This window comes from Oreochromis aureus, linkage group 6 (genome assembly GCF_013358895.1).
Source record: "Oreochromis aureus strain Israel breed Guangdong linkage group 6, ZZ_aureus, whole genome shotgun sequence".
Classification (NCBI taxonomy): Eukaryota; Metazoa; Chordata; class Actinopteri; order Cichliformes; family Cichlidae; genus Oreochromis; species Oreochromis aureus.
This window is the reverse complement of record NC_052947.1, coordinates 6,833,871-6,853,214: the sequence shown is the minus strand read 5'-3', so window position 1 is coordinate 6,853,214 and position 19,344 is coordinate 6,833,871. Positions and strand designations below refer to the sequence as shown.

The following is a 19,344-nucleotide window of genomic DNA, read 5'->3' as shown; positions in this document are numbered from 1 at the left end:
ATCGGATTAGCTACTGTCAGCCCGGTAAAAGTAGCCGAAATGTTAACAGGGGCATTTCATGTAGGGAGTGCAAAGGGCTGTAGTGTGTAAGTGTAAGTGAGTGTAGTTGCGCGAGTGTATGTGTGAGAGAGAGACCGCGTTGGGGGAGGGGCTTGCATACACGTAAGCTTGCACACAGTCAGTGTATACTACTTCTACTACTGTGTTCATGTTGTTGTTTTGTATACTTCATCTGTTCGTATGTTGTATACTCATTGTTTGTTAAATAAAGTTTATTAAAAAAAAACTACTTCTACTACTACTACTACTAATAATAATAATAATAATAACAATAGTGAATTAAAGCAGAGTTAGGTGTCAGTGCACAAACTGTGTGTGTATGAGAGAGAGAAATGCCTTTATAGCCTTCATTTTTAATGATGCTACAAGTAGATTTGGTGTACAGTTTTGTGGTATTTTAGCCTGCCATGAAGTTACAGTTTGCAGGCGTTACAGTTATTATCATGTAATATTTTAAAACATATTTAAAACTTTGCTTTGCTAAAACGGAGGATTTATCATTGATAGGTAACCAGAGAAATAACACTAGTGAAATTAACAGTCCATATATCCTCTGGTATGTCATGTGTGCTTTTGCATGTAGTAGAAATAATCATAGTGGGCCGCCATGACCGAAATGCCCTGGCATATTTTGGTCCCAGTTCACCCCTTTTCACTGTATAGTAGGAATAAATAATTTCATTATTTACAAACACCTACTGGCAGCAAAAGGAAACTACAGTTTGATTAGCAAAAAAATACTCTGTAGATTATATGTCATTTATTTTTCTTTTTTCTTTGTCAAGTAGACACTTTTACAAGCATGTTAGCTACTGTTTATAGAGCCACTATATTGTTTTTAGTCTGCACACAAAAGCTTGTGTCTATTAATGCTATGTGCACAAACATTTCAGATGCACATTGTTGCTATCAAATGGAATCCTTTGGCTCCACATCTAACTTTAACAGTAGAAGACAAAACGCATGCAATAAATTGCTAAACCTTGCATTCACTGACAGATCTGGCTTAATCTACATTAATCTAAGAACTAATTGAAAAATCTATAGCCATTTTTACATGTGCTTCACATTCAGAAGAATTTGTGCTTTAAACCTTAAATCAGGGGATTTTTCTAAATGCATCAAGCATTTGAACAGACTAAATCATAGGCAGATTCGTCCAGAAATAGTAAAAGAAAAAGTCATGATTTTCGATGGAAACAAACACCCTTTATCATCACCTTTCTACATGCCACAGATTTTGGTTTGTCTCCTCTCTCTTTTAGGACTTCTGTATCATTTTTCTTTTCCCATATTAATTTTGTGTATGCTGGTGTCTTTAATGAAGCTACAAGCCCAGCAGTACTCTCTCCTTTGTCTTCTCTGTCTCCCAATGAACAGTAGACTGCAGGACATTAATTTCACCCCAGTGACATTAAATTTAGATGCCCCTCCTCCACCAAAGACAAGGAACCAGTGGATTTTTGTGTTGGATACAGACCAGTTTTGTTTAACTAACACAATGTATACCATTAGCTGCTGTAAAGGCAGTAATACAGTGAGTCACCATATAGCTGAAGTAACACATACATGCAGAGTAAGGATAATTTTACCCCAAACATCAGGAAAGGTGTTTCCATGCACACCAATCACATTAATAAACAGTATAAGCCACCTGTCTTGATCAGAAAGAAATTGTGATGTGAACGAGCGTGACTGGGTTAGAATCATCCAATTGGCATGAAGCGTTTTTATTTCGGTCATATTTTTAATTGATTTACTTGTGTCCATGTAAACATGGCTTGTGATACATACAAAATGATCCTCAAATATATAGAAACATAATCATTGATTGTTCCTGATAATATCATGTTCATCACTGATTAATGACGAATGTGTACAATCTGTAAGCTGCAGACAGGCTATAGTATTCTGCATTTAGAGTTGACAGGATAAGGTAAAGATAGTTTTGCAGAAATACAATTTGTACCCCATGAACCAAGAGGTGGCTTTGGCTGCTTCACCAAAGTTCTCTGATTCTATGCAAAATAAAATATTATTATTATTGTTGTCATTTTTGTGTACTCCAAAACACAAATGCAGCATAATATACCAGCAATATCTATAATGTATGGAAATTGAGGGGGTGGTCAGCACATCACAGAGATGTGGGTTTTAAGGTTCTGGTTACTTCGGACTCAAGTAGAAACAATGATTGGTATGATTATCCAGGAAGTTGGTGATTGATGTTGCTCAACTCCATATTAATTTGTTGTGATATCTGCCTGCAGACGGGTAGAAGAGACACAAGAAAAAAAAGTGTCAGTCAGATTTTAAAATTGTCTTTAAAATTATGATGCAAGCGTATTTCTGGACAAACTTACCAGTAAAAATATAATACAAAAAACATTTATTAGATCACTACCCAATGTAAGGTTCACACCACAGCTGCCTAATCAATAATAATATACGTTTTAGTTAGTTTTTGGCAGATTTCTACATGATTTGTTTCTTTTTGTTTTTATGATAGATGGTCTAATAAATGTGTTAAGCACTGTGCATGCATGCATTGAATTCCCACTTATCTCTTTTCAAAAAGATATTAAAACATTACCATGGAAAAATTAGCTTAAGACTTGGCTTTCCATGTCGGGTTTTTAATCATACAGAGGAGCTGGATCTGCTGCTTCTTGGTTTCTGTAGGTATGATATTGATGTAATATGTATGTTGAACAGTGATCAAAAAAAGACAAACATTATTTTAAAAAAACAACAACAAAATAAATCTACTTTTAGCCTGATAGATGTTGTGTGAGAAGGAACTCACCCTGGTGTGGTACTTGCACTCCTAAATGTGAGCATCTCTGCTTCTTCCTCCTTTTCCTTCCTGTGACTTTTGGTCAGAGATGGTCTAATTTGGGTGTAAACATGATCTGCCTGATGTTTGGAAAAGTGGACACTAGCATAGACAATGTCATCCTCTGTTGGCCATAGCTGCAGACATTAGAAACATAACTATTTTACACGCATGGATTATATACATAGAGAACTTAAGGTAAGTACAACTTATAAGGAAAGTTTACTATTTTGATTTTTCTGAAGCAGAGAGACAAAATCCACATTAGTTATTGTTGGTTTATTTCCTGTTCATGTTAGCGTACCTGGCTCGTTGACCCAGTGTTTTGGTTTTTATGTGTTTTGGAGCCTTGTTTTACGTCCTCTTTATCCTATATTTGCTAGTTTAGTTTGCTTATATTCTTGAGCTTATTCAGTATTTATGGTTTTGGTTGTCTGAGTTAGTAACTGGGCCTGTTCATATTTTGGTCTCGTCCTCTCTCTGTTGTGTTTCCTTGCTCCCTCTCTCCTCTGGCCTTCCTCCACTCCTTTGTCAGGCTCGTGTCAGTCTACGTCTCATGGTTTCCTGTTTTATTGTGACAGTCTTCCGTTCTATGTTCAGTGTGAATAGTTTAGCTTTCTCCATCTCTTTGTGTCTAATTTGTGTTCCCCATGTGTTTTGCCTTCCTTCGCCATTCCTTGTGTATTTAAACCCTCTGTTTCCCTAGCCTTCAGTGTTCAGCCAGGCTACCTGTTTAGCTCATGTGTTTACCAGTCCATTTTGTTATCCTGGACTAAATGTAAGAGTAAACACATGTAAAATGAAACACAAAGAAGAACATGGTTTGCTGTAAGATTAAAAAGTAATATACAGTTACTGCCCAATCAGTTATTACTTTAAGTCAAGCTGGAAACTAGAGATCGCAGCAGTCACTTTGAAAGTGTTTTCTTACTTAGAGTCTCACCTCTTCACTGTCATCTGGTCTCTCTACAGGCTCAGGAATCTGCTGCTTGGAGGCTCTGTTATGTTCATTTATTAAAATCCATTTTAAAAGACAAACAAAAGAACAAAACTCAAAGTTAAGATGAACAAATTTTAGACCACAGAATAATTGACACTAAAGATGCACTCACATGAACCACAGGATGAGAAAGATGAGTACGAGAGCCAGAAGAATAATGAGGAGAATAGCAGGAACCATAAGAGATACCATTGTCCATGTTCCTAAAAACAGTGATCAAATGCAATTATTAAACCTACTAGAAGTCATTCATTAGCTGACCCCACGTCCTCATTTTAGGTTTGACAGTATTTTTTTTGTAGATAAAGACGAATGACTTAAACATGAATTGAACTGTGGTTTGGGGAAGGCCTTGGCGATGGCTCCTGGGCCTGGCAGATCCACGTGTACTAATGAGAAGTAAAGAAGTGAAAGAAGTAAACTAAATGAAAAAAGTGAGGGAGTGTGGGGCACGAAAACGAGAATGAACAGCTTGTAGAACTGGGGGCTCAAATATATATAAATAAGAACCGGAAAGGGTGTGTTTGGGGGCGTGGAAATTCAGAATTTATCTCCAGCTAGTGTGTTATATATAAATATCAACAGGATAAATCCATTAAAGCATCTGTATTCCACTATTCATAGAACTTAATCTAAGCTCATTTTAATTACTGAGGATAAACCATTGACTGCTGTGGAAGCTCTTAGATATAATGCATTTGATTACACTGAGACAATCAACATCAACATCTTCTCACTCCACACAGGATTTTCACAAGAACTGGCCAATATTAGAAAAACACAACCAGGTGATGGATGTGGTATGAGCTTAATCAACATGGCTGGTCTAACTTACCTGCAACAGCTTTCAGCTTTAAGGTGGAGTTGTGACGTCCTCTGGTGTTCTGCACTTCACAAAAATAACTCCCACTGTGCTCAGATCTGAAGTCAGTGATGGTGAAGCTCTGTCCAGATGCTTTAGGTGAGTCTTCATCCTCCTTGTACCAGGTGTAATTAGCTGCTGGGTTAGCATCACTGCTACAGGTCAGAGTCACTGAACTGCCCTCCACTATCTCAGCAGAGGGACTCACTGACACAGAGGGAAGCTTTGGAGCATCTGGAGGAGAAAACATTTCCAGTTACATGATATGGACAAAAGTACTGGACTACCTACATTTTACAATTACAAAAGCTGTTCAGCTAAGTGCTTGACTTTATACATCTGTGCTGACTGAAAATGACTGAATTCAAAGATTTAGAAATGTAGCCCTATATGTTTATCGTCACAAAATGTAGGTTTTTGAATTTTAAATGTTTAAATAAGAAACAAGTAAATAACAGATAAATAAACTGGTATTATTAGTGCTTAATATAAATAAGGTTAACCAAAGTGTTACTGAGAGATGCTATCTTAACACTTCAGGCACAGTACAACCCAAAGAGTATGATGTGAGCACATATTCTGCATATCAGAGAAATATATGTGGTCAGGCACAACATTTTCAACATCTAATAGAGCTGCTCATTGACCTGCAGCAACTGACTGTGAATGTGAAGTAAGAAACAAAGCTGATGCAATTAGTAAAGAAAAACTTAAAACAGTCACAACAATCAGAATAGGCTTTTTTTTTTCTAAATAAATAGTTTTACCCACATGTCACATTAACAGAGATGTATTTAGGTGCTGATGTTCCCAGCTTGTTCTCAGCTGTACAGTAATACTTCCCAGAGTCAGAGGGCCAAATGGAGCTGAAGGTCAGCTGTGAATATTTACTGACAGGTGTTTGATTGTTCCTTTTGTACCAGGAGTAAGTGGCTGCAGGGTTAGCATCACTGCTACAAGTCAGAGTCACTGAACTGCCCTCCACTATCTCAGCAGAGGGACTCACTGACACAGAGGGAAGCTTTGGAGCATCTGGGAAAGAAAACACAAGGAGGTATTAGCATGTTATTAATTTGTTTAATGCCATAGGAGCTGCTCAGTGAATTTGAATGGCTTTAGTACAACAGTCACTGTCCTCATCCATATTATGACTTCATGTTCCAGTGGCGTCACAATTCATCTTTTAGAAAAGGAAAAAAAAAGGAATTTTAAAAGTTTCATAGTGGTGCCACCAGGAGAGTGTTAGCAACCTAGAAAACATGGACAAAGATCAACACGTGAATGTGGAAAGACCAAGTGTCGCTGGTGGTATTAGAGACAAGTTGATGAACAAATAATTCACAGTGTCCCCTCACTGAATGTATTGCATGTATTCAAATAGCCAGTTGAGGTTTTTGAGTTTGCATGATGAAGATGTGATTCCATGTAATTGCAAATTTGTACCACAAGGTGGGGTAGTTAATCTACAGTAGTGTCAAGTCTCATTTTGATTTCAAGAGAAAAACGTCATCTTTGTGGACAGGCAGATGTGGACGGGACAGTGGCTCCTGTCAAAATTGCTACAGTAATGAATGTTGCACTTGATTAATATTGCAGTTCTCCAACTAAGAAATAAGGGGACTAGAGCCTCTCCCAGCCACAGTGAGAGGCAGGATACACTGTGAAAAGTTTGCCAGTGTGTTTCATAACAAATAGCGAGACAGGCAATTATCTAATCTCAAATCCACATTTTCAGCCAATTTAGAATCCTCAGGTAACCAAGTGAACATGTCTTGCCTGCAGGAGAATATTCAAAATTAACGCCAGTTAGTTTGGATCCAGGAACTTCTTGCAGTAAGAAAAAAGTGCTAAGCAGTGCACGTGGAGGCACTGCTCACGGCCAGGCAAGACAGGTAACTGCTTTGGGCCCAAGGACAGTAGAGTCCTTGGGAATAGACAAATTTGAAATTACAGCATTGGCAGAGTGAAAAGTACAATGACAGATGGCTGCAAAGGTGAGGATGAGAAAAAGCAAGACGGTGAGTGGAGCAGATAATTTAAAACAATACTACATAACTAAATTCTGCTAGTCTGTAATGTAATGTCCACCAGCATCACATTATTTTCTTTTGTTTACTTTGACATGTAGCATTATTTAGCTAAGCTAGCAGAGCAGCTTGGTGTCCATGTGGCTGTCATGTTACCACGCTGAGAGCATCTGGTAAATGACTTGTTAGTGTAGCTAGCAGCTAGATTGAACATCACCTTGGTCTTGGTAAACACAGTCACTGCCTTTTCTAAGGTTATGTTATACTTGTTGTTTTGTAAGACACCAGTAATGGAGTGATTTGAAGGATGAACTCTTGGAAAACATGTTTTTGAAGTCAACTGATAAAAGATGTGTGTGACAGAGCTAACTGTCAAGGTGAATGCTAAGTTACTATATTTAGATGCGTGTACTTGTTTAGTGTAAATTCTTCTGCTATATGTGCAGTGTGCTGTGTCTGTTTTATTGTATTTTGCATATCTACCTGTGCAGGATCCAGTGCAAGTTTAATTCTCTGTAATAGAACTACTACATCACTCCTATCATATTGGATTAAAATAGTTATGCCCTAAAACATAATAGTGATTTTTGCTTAGGGTTTCAACAGACAATATGAGTATAAACTCCTTTTTAAAAACATGTCCCAACTTTTTGGATAATTGATGTAGTATTCTTGACAGTAATACATAAATCTCTAAAGGGAGGGAAAGTGGGGAAAACATTACAAAAGATAGATGTATTTGTAAGGGTATAAAACAGAATTGGATACATTTAGTGACACTTACATTTCACACCAAGGGAGATGTATTCAGGTGTTGACGTTCCCAGCTTGTTCTCAGCTATACAGTAATACTCTCCAGAGTCAGAGGGCTGGATGGAGCTGAAGGTGAGCTGTGGTTCTTTACTAAGCTGTGTTTGATTCTTGTACCAAGTGTATTTAGCTGCTGGGTTAGCGTCACTGTTACAGGTCAGAGTGACTGAACTGCCCTCCACTATCTCAGCAGAGGGACTCACTGACACAGAGGGAAGCTTTGGAGCATCTGGAGGAGAAAGAACAGGATGGCATATGCATCTAATTATTTTTAATGAAAGCTGACTTATTAATCAAATCAAATAAATGCATGAGCTACTCCTTAGAGTTTTGGACGTTGTTATCTGATCAGGCCAGTTTTCATAGCTATTCAATAATTTATCTTGTGGAGAACATGAATGTCAGTTCAAACTTTTAGGATGGTGAGACCAGAGGAAACATTTGCTCATCCTCACTACAAAAAACAGAAAAGTTTAAAATCAGTTCCACTCACATTTTACTCCAATAAAGACGAATGTGGATGTCCTCCTCCCCAGCTCATTCTCAGCTGTACAGTAATACTCTCCAGAGTCAGAGGGCTGGATGGAGCTAAGGGTGAGTTGCGGTTCTTTACTAAGTTGTGTTTCATTGTTCTTCTTGTACCAGGTGTAATTAGCTGCTGAGTTATTGTTACTGGTGCACATCAGAGTCACTGAACTGCCCTCCACTATCTCAGCAGAGGGACTCACTGACACAGAGGGAAGCTTTGGAGCAGCTGGAGGAGGAAACATTTCCAGCTACATGATATGGACGAAAGCATTGGACCACCTACACTTTACGAAAGCTGCTCGGCTAGGTGCTTGACTTTATTTATGTTACAGTTAGCGAGGCAAACCGCTGGAGATGAGAGAGGAAAGGACCCAAATGTAGACAACAGAGAGATAGGTGGAGGTCCACAAAGGCAAGCCTTTATTGGCAGCTTCAAAGTAACAAACAAAGGGATGGACTAAAACCACTAAAAAAAATAATAAACTGGGAGCAGCTAAACTGAAGAACATGGGAAACATGGAAAAAATTCCAAAAACCTTACAACCAGGAACGAGGTGCCTGAGACCCAAAAACATCAGTGAGGGAACACAGATGTAACACTGGGGATGATACGTAGGAAGAAGAACAGAATGATGAATGAACAGAGATGACAAACAGATGCCCTGACAAAGAATAGCGGTAAACACACACTAAATATACACACAAGGTAACGAGGGGACTGCGCTACAGGAGGGAGACACAGCTCAGCCTAATTAGACATGACAAGACAGGGAGGAAGCAAAACAGAATACAATGACATAGGACACAGACTTTCAAAGTAAAACAGGAAACACAAACGCGGAGACAAGGATGACAAAGAAGACACAGATACCTAAAACCTGGGGCAGGAAGGCACAGAGTAGACCAGTGTTTCACAACCTTTTGGAGCCACGGCACATATTTCACATTCGAAAAATCACATGAAACACCACCAAACAAAAATGTCACGAAAAGCATATTGATTATTTTTCCCCGTGTACGAGATAAAGCGGAATTGGTTCAGTTTGTCCTCAGTATACCTTTTTTTGCTTTACTCTGACCATTACTTATGCTAGTGGCGTCATCTGGGTCAGAATTTTCTCCAGGACTCAGGTCAGATTGACTACTTTTTCTTTTCAAATATTTATCTATTGCTATTATGCGCAGCATCGCCTCACTCGCAGCATGACTATTACGAATGAATGGAGCCTTTGTGAACGAATTATGTAATTTCTTCTTCGTCTTCTTCCGTTTTACTGGCAACCAATTTAATTAGAGCAGGTAGTTGCACTGCCCTCTAGTGGAAGAGAATGTAATTGTTCTGCCTGTTACTCACGGTGGGCGGAGTACTAATCAGGTGGAACCAGATAATCTTCCATGGCACACCTATGTGGTATTAACGCTGCACATAATAGCAATAGATAGTGGTTGGGAATCACTGGAATAGACGGAACACGGGGGAGGCGCATAAACAAACGGTGACGATGAGAAAAAGCAAGACAGTGGTGAGTGAAGCAGGGGATTTAAAAGAACACTAAATAACTAAATGCTTCTAGTCTGTAATGTGACGTCCATCAGCATCACATTTTACTTTGACATTTAGCATTATTTAGCTAAGGTAGCAGAGCAGCTTAGTGCGTTCAGCTTAGCGTGTTATTTCCATCATAACAGAATAAAGTAGTTATTCATTGTACAGTGAACATTATGCCCAAAAAAATAATGGTGATGAATTTTTCACAGGGCTCTCCGTTAATTTTTGCTTGGGGTTTCAACAGAGAATATGAGTATAAACCCTTTTTTTAAAAAAAACATGTCCCAACTTTTGGGATAATTGATGTAGTATTCTTGACAGTAATACATAAATCTCTAAAGGGAGGGAAAGTGGGGAAAACCTACAAAAGATAGATGCTTTCTTAAGTGTATAAAACAGAACTGTATACATTTAGTCACACTCACATTTCACATCAAGGGAGATGTATTCAGGTGTTGATGTCCCCAGCTTGTTCTCAGTTATACAGTAATACTCTCCAGAGTCAGAGGGCTGGATGGAGCTGAAGGACAGCTGTGGTTCTTTACTAAGCTGTGTTTGATTCTTGTACCAGGTGTATGTAGCTGCTGGTTTAGCATCACTGCTACAGGTCAGAGTCACTGAACTGCCCTCCACTATCTCAGCAGAGGGACTCACTGACACAGAGGGAAGCTTTGGAGCATCTGGAGGAGAAAACATTTTCAGTTACATGATATGGACAAAAGCATTGGACCACCTACACTTTACACTTACAAAAGCTGATCGGCTAGGTGCTTGACTTTATGTACCTGTGTTGACTGAAAGTAAATGAATTTAAAGATTTAGAAATGTAGCCCTATATGTTTAAATAAATAAACTAATAAATATTATTAGTGCTTAATATACATTTAGTTTAACAAAGTGTTACTGAGATGCTAACTTAACACTTCAGGCACAGTACAACCCAAAGAGTATGATGTGAGCACATATTCTGCATATCAGAGAAATATCTGTGGTCAGTCAACATATTCTGACTTCTAATGGACCTATTCAGGCACAACACAAGACAGACGGAAACAACATTTTCAACATCTAATAGAGCTGCTCATTGACCTGCAGTAACTGACTGTGAATGTGAAGTAAGAAACAAAGCTGATGCAATTAGTAAAGACTCCAAGAAGACTGGGTACTCTGAACCGTTGTTTGGAACATAAGCACAGACAACAGTAAGGACCGGTTCCCCGACCCAAAAGTGCAGGGAACAAACACTCGTCCACCGGGAGAAACCCCAATGTACAGGCAGCAAGCCGAGGGGATACTATGATACCCACCCCAGACCCTCGCCTCTCACCAAGGGCAACTCCAGACTGAGACATAGTCCAGCCCCTCTCCAGGAGACTGGTTCCACAGCCCAAGCCGTGCATTGAGGTGAGCACAGTTATATCTAGCTCGTAGCTCCCAACCTCACACAATAACTCATGCTCCTTCCCCACCAGAGAGGTGACAGTCCATGTCCCAATCACTAGTTTCGGTAGTCGGGCATTAGTCCACCAGGACCTCCGCTCCTAACTGCTGCCCGACACATATTGCACCCGACCCCTACAGTGCTTCCTGCAGGTTGTGGGCCTACAGGAGGATGGGCCCATGTCCCTTTTTCTCACTGTGCCCTGCCAGGCCCCATAGACCATTTTCAATCCCCTGGTTGAGGGAAGGAGGTTTTCACCCAACCTTTGTCCTGTCCCCTTGGCACAACAATACCCCCAAAGCATAATGTTTCCGCCTCCATGTTTGATGGTAGGGACGGTGTTCTGGGAGTCATAACCAGTATTCTAGGTCTTCCAAACACGACAAGTTAAGTTGATGCCAAATAGCTCGATTTTGGTCTCATCTAACCACAACCCTTTCACCTGGTCCTCCTCTGAATTATTGAGATGTTTAGTGGCAAACCCTCTCACAGCTGCTTTGCAATGGTCATGTAGCTCATTCCACCATTGTGTAGGTCTACAATTTTGTCCCTGATATACTTGGGAAGCTCGTTGGTGTTGGACATGGTGCAGAGTTTGGAATCTGGATAGACTGATTGTTTCTATGGACTAGCACATGCTTATACATGTAACAAGGTGAGAAGGCTCCCAATGTCAGCTCATTCTTGTATAAAATACACCACAAAGCCAGAAGAACTTATTTCCTTCATGAAAATGAACATGTATAACTTTTTAGAAATGCATTTTTCCTGATTTTTTTGTTTTTGTTCGATCTCACACTGTTCAAATAAACATACCATTAAAATTAAAGACTGATCATTTCTTCGTTAGTGGGCAAACTTACAAAATCAGCAGGGGTTTAAATGTAACAAAGCAGTACTAAATATATCTTTAATATTCACACTGATATGGAGTCATTTTGCAGTCATTATCTCCAACATTCCTCACAGCATTACTGGAGGCCAATGTAATAACATCCAGAGTAAGTATCTGATTACACACCAAGTTTCTATGACTTTTTGAGGGCAAATACCAAACTGTCAGTTTTATCTGAATTTAGAAACTGAAAATTAGCGGTCATCCAGAGCTTTATATCTTTAAGACATTCCTTTAGTTCAGCTAATTGGTCTGTTTCATCTGGCTTTATGGATAGATAAAGCTGCATATCATTTGCATAACAATGTAAATGTATACTATGGCTTCTAATGATACTCCCTAAGGAAAGCATGTATGGTCCTAGTCCTAAATAGAACTGGTCCTAGCACAAAAGCCTGTGGAACTCCATAAGTAATGTTAATGCGTGAAGAAAATTCCCCATTTACATGAAAACACTGTAGTCTATTCAAAAGATGTGGTTCAAACTACTGCAGCAGCACAGGACCTTTAATATCTGTATCGTTCCACTCAGCAATTGGCCTCCCAACAATATAAAAGCTTGTACTGAGCACACTGGTCTAAGTGTGGGCAGACCTGATAGTGGCGAGCTTTCGTGTTGCCTCATGTGCGTTAAGTGTTGTTTTGAGTAGCTAGTGCCTTCTGCGTGCCTTCTGTGATTTCCTCTTGTTTGTAAAAAATCTATTTTCTTTTCATCATCTTTTAGTTTGTGGTTGTTGTTTATTTGGCTGATGTAAATAATTTATTTAACCCACATTTCACATCAACAGAGATGTTTTTAGATGTTTTCTTCCCGATTTTGTTCTCGGCTGTACAATAATACTGTCCAGAGTCAGAGGGCTGGGTGGAGCTGAAGGAGAGCTGCCATTCGTTACTGAGAGGTGTTTGACCATTCTTCTTGTACCAGGAGTATTGAGCTGCTGGATTTGCATCACTGCTACAGGTCAGAGTTGCTGATCCACCCTCCCTGATTTCATTAGGAGGGCTCACCCACACTGACAGAAACCTTGGAGCATCTGGGAGAGAAAATACAGTTATGCAGCTGGTCAGTATTTAATGCAAACAACGAGGAAGTGGCAAAATGTGACAGAGGTTTTCTGTGTCCGTAGCAATTTGTTGTATAAGAATAAGAACCCATAATGGAACTAGAAAAAAAAAGAGTAAAGCTACTGAAGTCATAGTATATAATAAAGAGTATATTTATTCATATTTTTAAAGGGACAACCAAACTTTTACAATAACTGGTATTAGCATAATCCAACTGTTGTAAATCTCTGTAGGGAGGGAAATTGGGGACTCACTACAAAAGAAAGAATTAAAATTAATTTCACTCACACTTCACGTCAATAAAGATAGATTCAGATGTCCTCCACCCCACTTTGTTTACAGCTGTACAGTAATATTCTCCAGAGTGAGAGGACTGGATGGAGCTCAAGACAAGCTCTTTACTGAGATATCTTCGGCCATTCTCCTTGTACCAGGTGAGAGTAGCTGGTGGGTTAGCATCACTGCTACAGGTCAGAGTCACAGAAGTCCCCTCTTTGATTTCACCAGTGGGACTCACAGACACTATAACAACTTTGGGAGCATCTGGGGGAAAAAGCATGTTTAAGAGCTGTTAAAACAGACCGATCAATTTCAACTGGGAACACTAAAGTAAGGAAGGGATGAACAAAACTGGAGGGTTAATAAACATAGAAATAAACATAGTCATAAATTACATCAACTGATGCAGTGTAGATAGTTAAACTTTGTACATAAATTCAACCAAGGGATTTCTCAGAAATAAAAATCCCTTGCTGTGGTCTAGAGATGTTTGCTAATGTTCTAAAAACTTCTTCACATCAAAAATGTTGGCCAAGGGGAGTAAGTAAGGCAGTAAGAGGAAATGTTTCTGTTTGGACAATAAATCACAGAAGCTTGTCTTCTTGGCAATGCTAGCTGTGTTTCCACGCAAAGACCAGAAATTAACTGATCTCAGATTATTGAAAGTTGAGCCAATGATAGCTTTTCAAGCATGCTAGTCTGCCATCTCTCTCTCCTCAAAGACAGATCCATGCACAAATAACCAGGAAAAAAAGCTGCTGGCACCTCAGATTGACAAGCTCTGGCCTTTGTTACTGGGCCAAATACACGTCCACGAAAGGGAGGATGCTAGCATGTTTCAATCTGTCTGCCACTTATAAATTAGGAAGTGAATTATTATTATAAATCACTTCCTAAATAAATTATTATAATTATATATAATTATATATATTTATAATTAAATAAATTATAAATCATTATTTATTTATTTATTGCCAACTAAGGAGGTTGGAAAGGAAGTGACTGGACTTTTTTAAGTTTTGTGAAGATGTTTCACTTCTCATCTGTCTTGTTCACTTCTAAAACCAAATGGTGAAAAGTTCCAGGTATTTAAACCCAAGAGACAGTTGTCGCTTAAGGGGTTGTTGACCATCTATTGATCATGTGCCTCATCACATAAGCCAAGGTGTGAAAAAGGTATGGGTCAGAGGTTTTGGATGATACATCCCTGTTGGATGATAATAACATGAAGTACGAAAGTGCATTATTATCTTTGTGTGAACGCCTGTTTCTCATGTTGTGGGGAAAAGGCGTTTCTTTACATTCTAATATTGTGGTGACCATCCTCATGATGATGCTGAATAACAATTTAGAATTGGAGAACATGACAACTTTCTTTTAATTTGGTCAGACTATTGTTTTAAAGCTTTAATCATGTCCACTGTTTTATGGACTAAAGTGAGAGAGTAGAGTATAGATTGTTCAAAACATACAAAAGATAGACAAAATGTTGTGGCAATTAATTGAAAAATGATTTTTAGAAATTTAATGGACTCTCTGCATGACTGCATTTTTGAGAATGATGTTAATGTTTTTCATTATTTTCACAAATCCTTTGAAACAAATTAAATGAATTAAATAAAAAAAGATAAACTCGTTAACACACAAGGAAGATTTCAGAGTCTAAGGAAGAAAAATACTAAACATAATAGTTTCACTCACATTTCACATCAATAGAGATGGATTTAGGTGTCATCAAACCCAGTTTATTTTTAGCTATGCAGTAGTACTGTCCAGAATCAGAGGCTTGGATGGAGCTGAAGACAAGCTCTTTACTGAGATATCTTTGGCCATTCTCCTTGTACCAGGTGTAATTAGCTGCTGGGTTAGCATCACTGCTACAGGTCAGAGTCACTGAAGTGCCCTCCTTGATTTCATCAGTGGGACTCACTGACGTAGTAACAACTTTTGGAGCATCTGCAAGAAATAATATGAAATAGAAGTAGGAAAATGCAGCGTTGTTGTGTTTCTGTGTACTTGTATTTTTCATATTGTGGGAACAATGGCAATTGATCAAATCATAGTTTTGGTCCTTCATTCATGTTGACCTGTTTGTGGTACTACAAGAAACTGTCTTTTTTTCACTGCATGTTTGAATTAATTGTTGATAATGAAATTAACAAGTTTGTGTGTGTGTGTGTGTGTGTGTGTGTGTGTGTGTGTGTGTGTGTGTGTGTGTGTGTGTGTGTGTGTGTGTGTGTTTTGCAAAGAAATTTATCGGGACAAATCTACAATAAGAAATTAACAGAGAAACTCTTTGTTGAATAAGGATGTTTTAAGAGCCTTAAGAAGAAAAATGTTAGTATCGCTCACATTTTACATCAATGGAGATGGATTCGGATGTCCTCCACCCTAATGTGTTTGCAGCTCTACAGTAATACTCTCCAGAATCAGAGGACTGGATGGAGCTGAAGATGAGCTTTTTAATCGGGTGTCTTTGGCCGTTCTTCTTGTACCAGGTGTGAGTAGCTGGTGGATTAGCATCACTGCTACAGGTCAGAGTCACTGAACCACCCTCATTGATTTCACTGACATTGGGACTTGCTGACACAATAACAGCTTTAGGAGTATCTGGAGGAAATAATATGAAAATTAGACAGGAAATTGAAAATGCTTTGACCAAACGCTGATTATCAACTTTTTACAGTTGCGGAACCAAATTTATGGAAGTAATTGTTTTTAAAATTTTCTTTAGAATTTTTCTTCATCAGGTCCCTGTGCAATTTTTTATCATAAAAATTAAAAGTCATCAGTCATGCATTTATTAAAAGTCACCTAAAATGTGATGATAAGCAATATATTAGATGTATCAAGTAGATACAGTGGCTTGCAAAAGTATTCGGCCCCCTTGAACTTGCCCACATTTTGTCACATTACAGCCACAAACATGAATCAATTTTATTGGAATTCCACGTGAAAGACCAATACAAAGTGGTGTACACGTGAGAAGTGGAACGAAAATCATACATGATTCCAAACATTTTTTACAAATAAATAACTGCAAAGTGGGGTGTGCGTAATTATTCAGCCCCCTTTGGTCTGAGTGCAGTCAGTTGCCCATAGACATTGCCTGATGAGTGCTAATGACTAAATAGAGTGCACCTGTGTGTAATCTAATGTCAGTACAAATACAGCTGCTCTGTGACGGCCTCAGAGGTTGTCTAAGAGAATATTGGGAGCAACAACACCATGAAGCCCAAAGAACACACCAGACAGGTCAGGGATAAAGTTATTGAGAAATTTAAAGCAGGCTTAGGCTACAAAAAGATTTCCCAAGCCTTGAACATCCCACGGAGCACTGTTCAAGCCATCATTCAGAAATGGAAGGAGTATGGCACAACTGTAAACCTACCAAGACAAGGCCGTCCACCTAAACTAAACCTCTTGGAGTCTGCAAAAGACTTGAGACTGGGGCGGAGGTTCACCTTCCAGCAGGACAACGACCCTAAACATAAAGCCAGGGCAACAATGGAATGGTTTAAAACAAAATATATCCATGTGTTAGAATGGCCCAGTCAAAGTCCAGATCTAAATCCAATCGAGAATCTGTGGCAAGATCTGAAAACTGCTGTTCACAAACGCTGTCCATCTAATCTGACTGAGCTGGAGCTGTTTTGCAAAGAAGAATGGGCAAGGATTTCAGTCTGTAGATGTGCAAAGCTGGTAGAGACATACCCTAAAAGACTGGCAGCTGTAATTGCAGCAAAAGGTGGTTCTACAAAGTATTGACTCAGGGGCTGAATAATTACGCACACCCCACTTTGCAGTTATTTATTTGTAAAAATGTTTGGAATCATGTATGATTTTCGTTCCACTTCTCACGTGTACACCACTTTGTATTGGTCTTTCACCTGGAATTCCAATAAAATTGATTCATGTTTGTGGCTGTAACGTGACAAAATGTGGAAAAGTTCAAAGGAGCCAAATACTTTTGCAAGCTACTGTACATGAACACGACATTGGAGTGAATATCTGTTCAACCCAATTCACTCTTGTTAAAGATGATTTACTCACACTTCACATCAATACAGATGGATTCAGATATCCTTCTGCCAAGCTCATTCTCAGCTGTACAGTAATACTCTCCAGAGTCAGAGGTTTGGATGGAACTGAAGGAGAGCTGCCATTCGTTACTAAGAGCTGTTTGAGTGTTCTTCTTGTACCAGGAGTATTGAGCTGGTGGGTTAGCATCACTGCTACAGGTCAGAGTCACTGAACTGCTGTCCCTGATTTCAGTAGAAGGGCTCACCCACACTGAAGAAAACCTTGGAGCATCTGGGATTAAAAAAAAAAAAGATGCAGTTGGTCAGTTTTTTTATGTGAATGATGAGGAAATGAAAAAATATTAAAATCATGAGTCTGAACAATTTGTACTTTTTTCACTTTCATGATATAGCATATTGAGATACCATAACCTGAATTTAATATCTAAATCTCTGTGAACTCACTAACAGAGATTTGATATTTTGTTGTTTACAGTAAGTAAATGTCTGTCCATGTGTGCAGATAGATGTTTATGGTGACACTGTGGAGTAAACTCACACACTGCAGCAGAGCGGTAACCCTCATGTCCTTTAACAGCACAGGAATAGCTGCTGTCATCATCTCTAACAGAGACTCTCAGAGAAGATGTTTCTTCCTTTAATTTCTGTCCATTATGGTACCAAACATACAAGGGAGGACCAGTTATGTCACAGCTGCTGTGACACTGCAGCTCAGTAAGGGCTGATGATCTTTTCACCTGCACTTTGAGGTCTGAGTGATACAAAAACAATCCACAATCCCCAAAGAGCATGAAGACAAAGATTTAGAGTAGTGTTTAATAAAAGCAACAGAAAACAAATTAAAAAGATCAAACTCTTAATGAAACTCTTACCTGTGACAGACAGATTGACTCCAGGTGAACCAGTAAAACTTCCACCTGGTTGGTTTGTTGTGAATCTGAACTCGTATTCAGCTGAGTCTCTCTCTCTCAGGTCTGTGATCCTGAGAGTGCAGTCGTTCTCATCAAAGATGTATTCAACTCTATCTGTGTAGGCTGGGTTATTATTTACATCCAGAACACTTTTATGACCATCTTTAATAAACCAAACTCTTTCCTGAGCTGTGTTATGAACATTGTTTATTATGGGTGGATAACTGTAGCTGCAGCGTATGTCCACTGTTGAGCCTTTCAAGGCGCAGATGTGAGTGGAAGTGTAAGTCACTGACCAACCAGTCTGACCCAGTACCGCTGTAACACAGAGCACATCAGTACAGTCACAGCAACATCATTAAGTAGCACACATACACTTCAGACAGGAAGTCATTAATACAATGTTTTGATCTCACATCTTTGACGACTGCATACATGGTGTATGCATTTCTAGTTAATCTTTACCATTTTTTGTGTGTGTGTGTAGCTTGACTTCCTGGACATCTCAGACACTCTCACGTTCATTACTTGAAACAAACAGAGTTTTATAAGCAGAAGCACTGCTCTGTGGACTGTATGTTATTTTGCGAAGAACAGCAATGGACATGATGGAACACCACAAAGTCATTAAATAACCACTACAATACAAGTACTGTTATTCTCCAGGCATTAGTTATTAGTAATAATGGCTTTTATAAATTAATTCTTCTTTGTCTAATTTTTTAATGCTTTAATGAACACCTTAAGTGGCATTAGGATTTGAGAGATTTGTGTCTATATGTTTTTTCTGTATATCTCTAAAGATAGATTAGTGGTAGACATGGAGACAATCTGAACTTTACACTGGAAAGTAAGAAAGTGGTGAGGTGTGGTTCCTTTTTTATATACAGACATGCAGACCTTTTAGTGAATCGTTCAGGTGAACTATGACAGCTCCAGTAATGCAGTTGAAACTTTGCAACAGTTTTTATACAATGATACGCAGCACAGAAACGTTGAGGTAAACAGATACTCAGAGTTACATTTAACAGATCTATA

At 38.8% G+C, this 19,344-nt stretch overlaps 1 protein-coding gene across 1 annotated transcript; it reads right to left on the bottom strand.

Annotated features, from left to right (window-relative positions):
* Positions 1 to 929: 929 nt before the first annotated feature.
* Positions 930 to 18,743, bottom strand: LOC116315591 (B-cell receptor CD22-like). The gene is made up of 17 exons (XM_039613158.1): positions 18,723 to 18,743; positions 18,603 to 18,624; positions 18,268 to 18,429; positions 15,705 to 15,962; positions 15,054 to 15,308; positions 13,362 to 13,616; positions 12,782 to 13,042; positions 10,105 to 10,352; positions 8,089 to 8,371; positions 7,570 to 7,824; positions 5,530 to 5,790; positions 4,732 to 4,992; positions 4,009 to 4,099; positions 3,840 to 3,894; positions 2,867 to 3,033; positions 2,654 to 2,736; positions 930 to 2,324 (listed from the first exon to the last, which is right to left on the bottom strand). Exons 1-16 carry the CDS (start codon positions 18,741 to 18,743, stop codon positions 2,697 to 2,699), a joined length of 2,895 nt encoding a protein of 964 aa, XP_039469092.1. The 3' UTR covers positions 930 to 2,324; positions 2,654 to 2,696.
* Between the last annotated feature and the right edge of the window lie 601 nt (positions 18,744 to 19,344).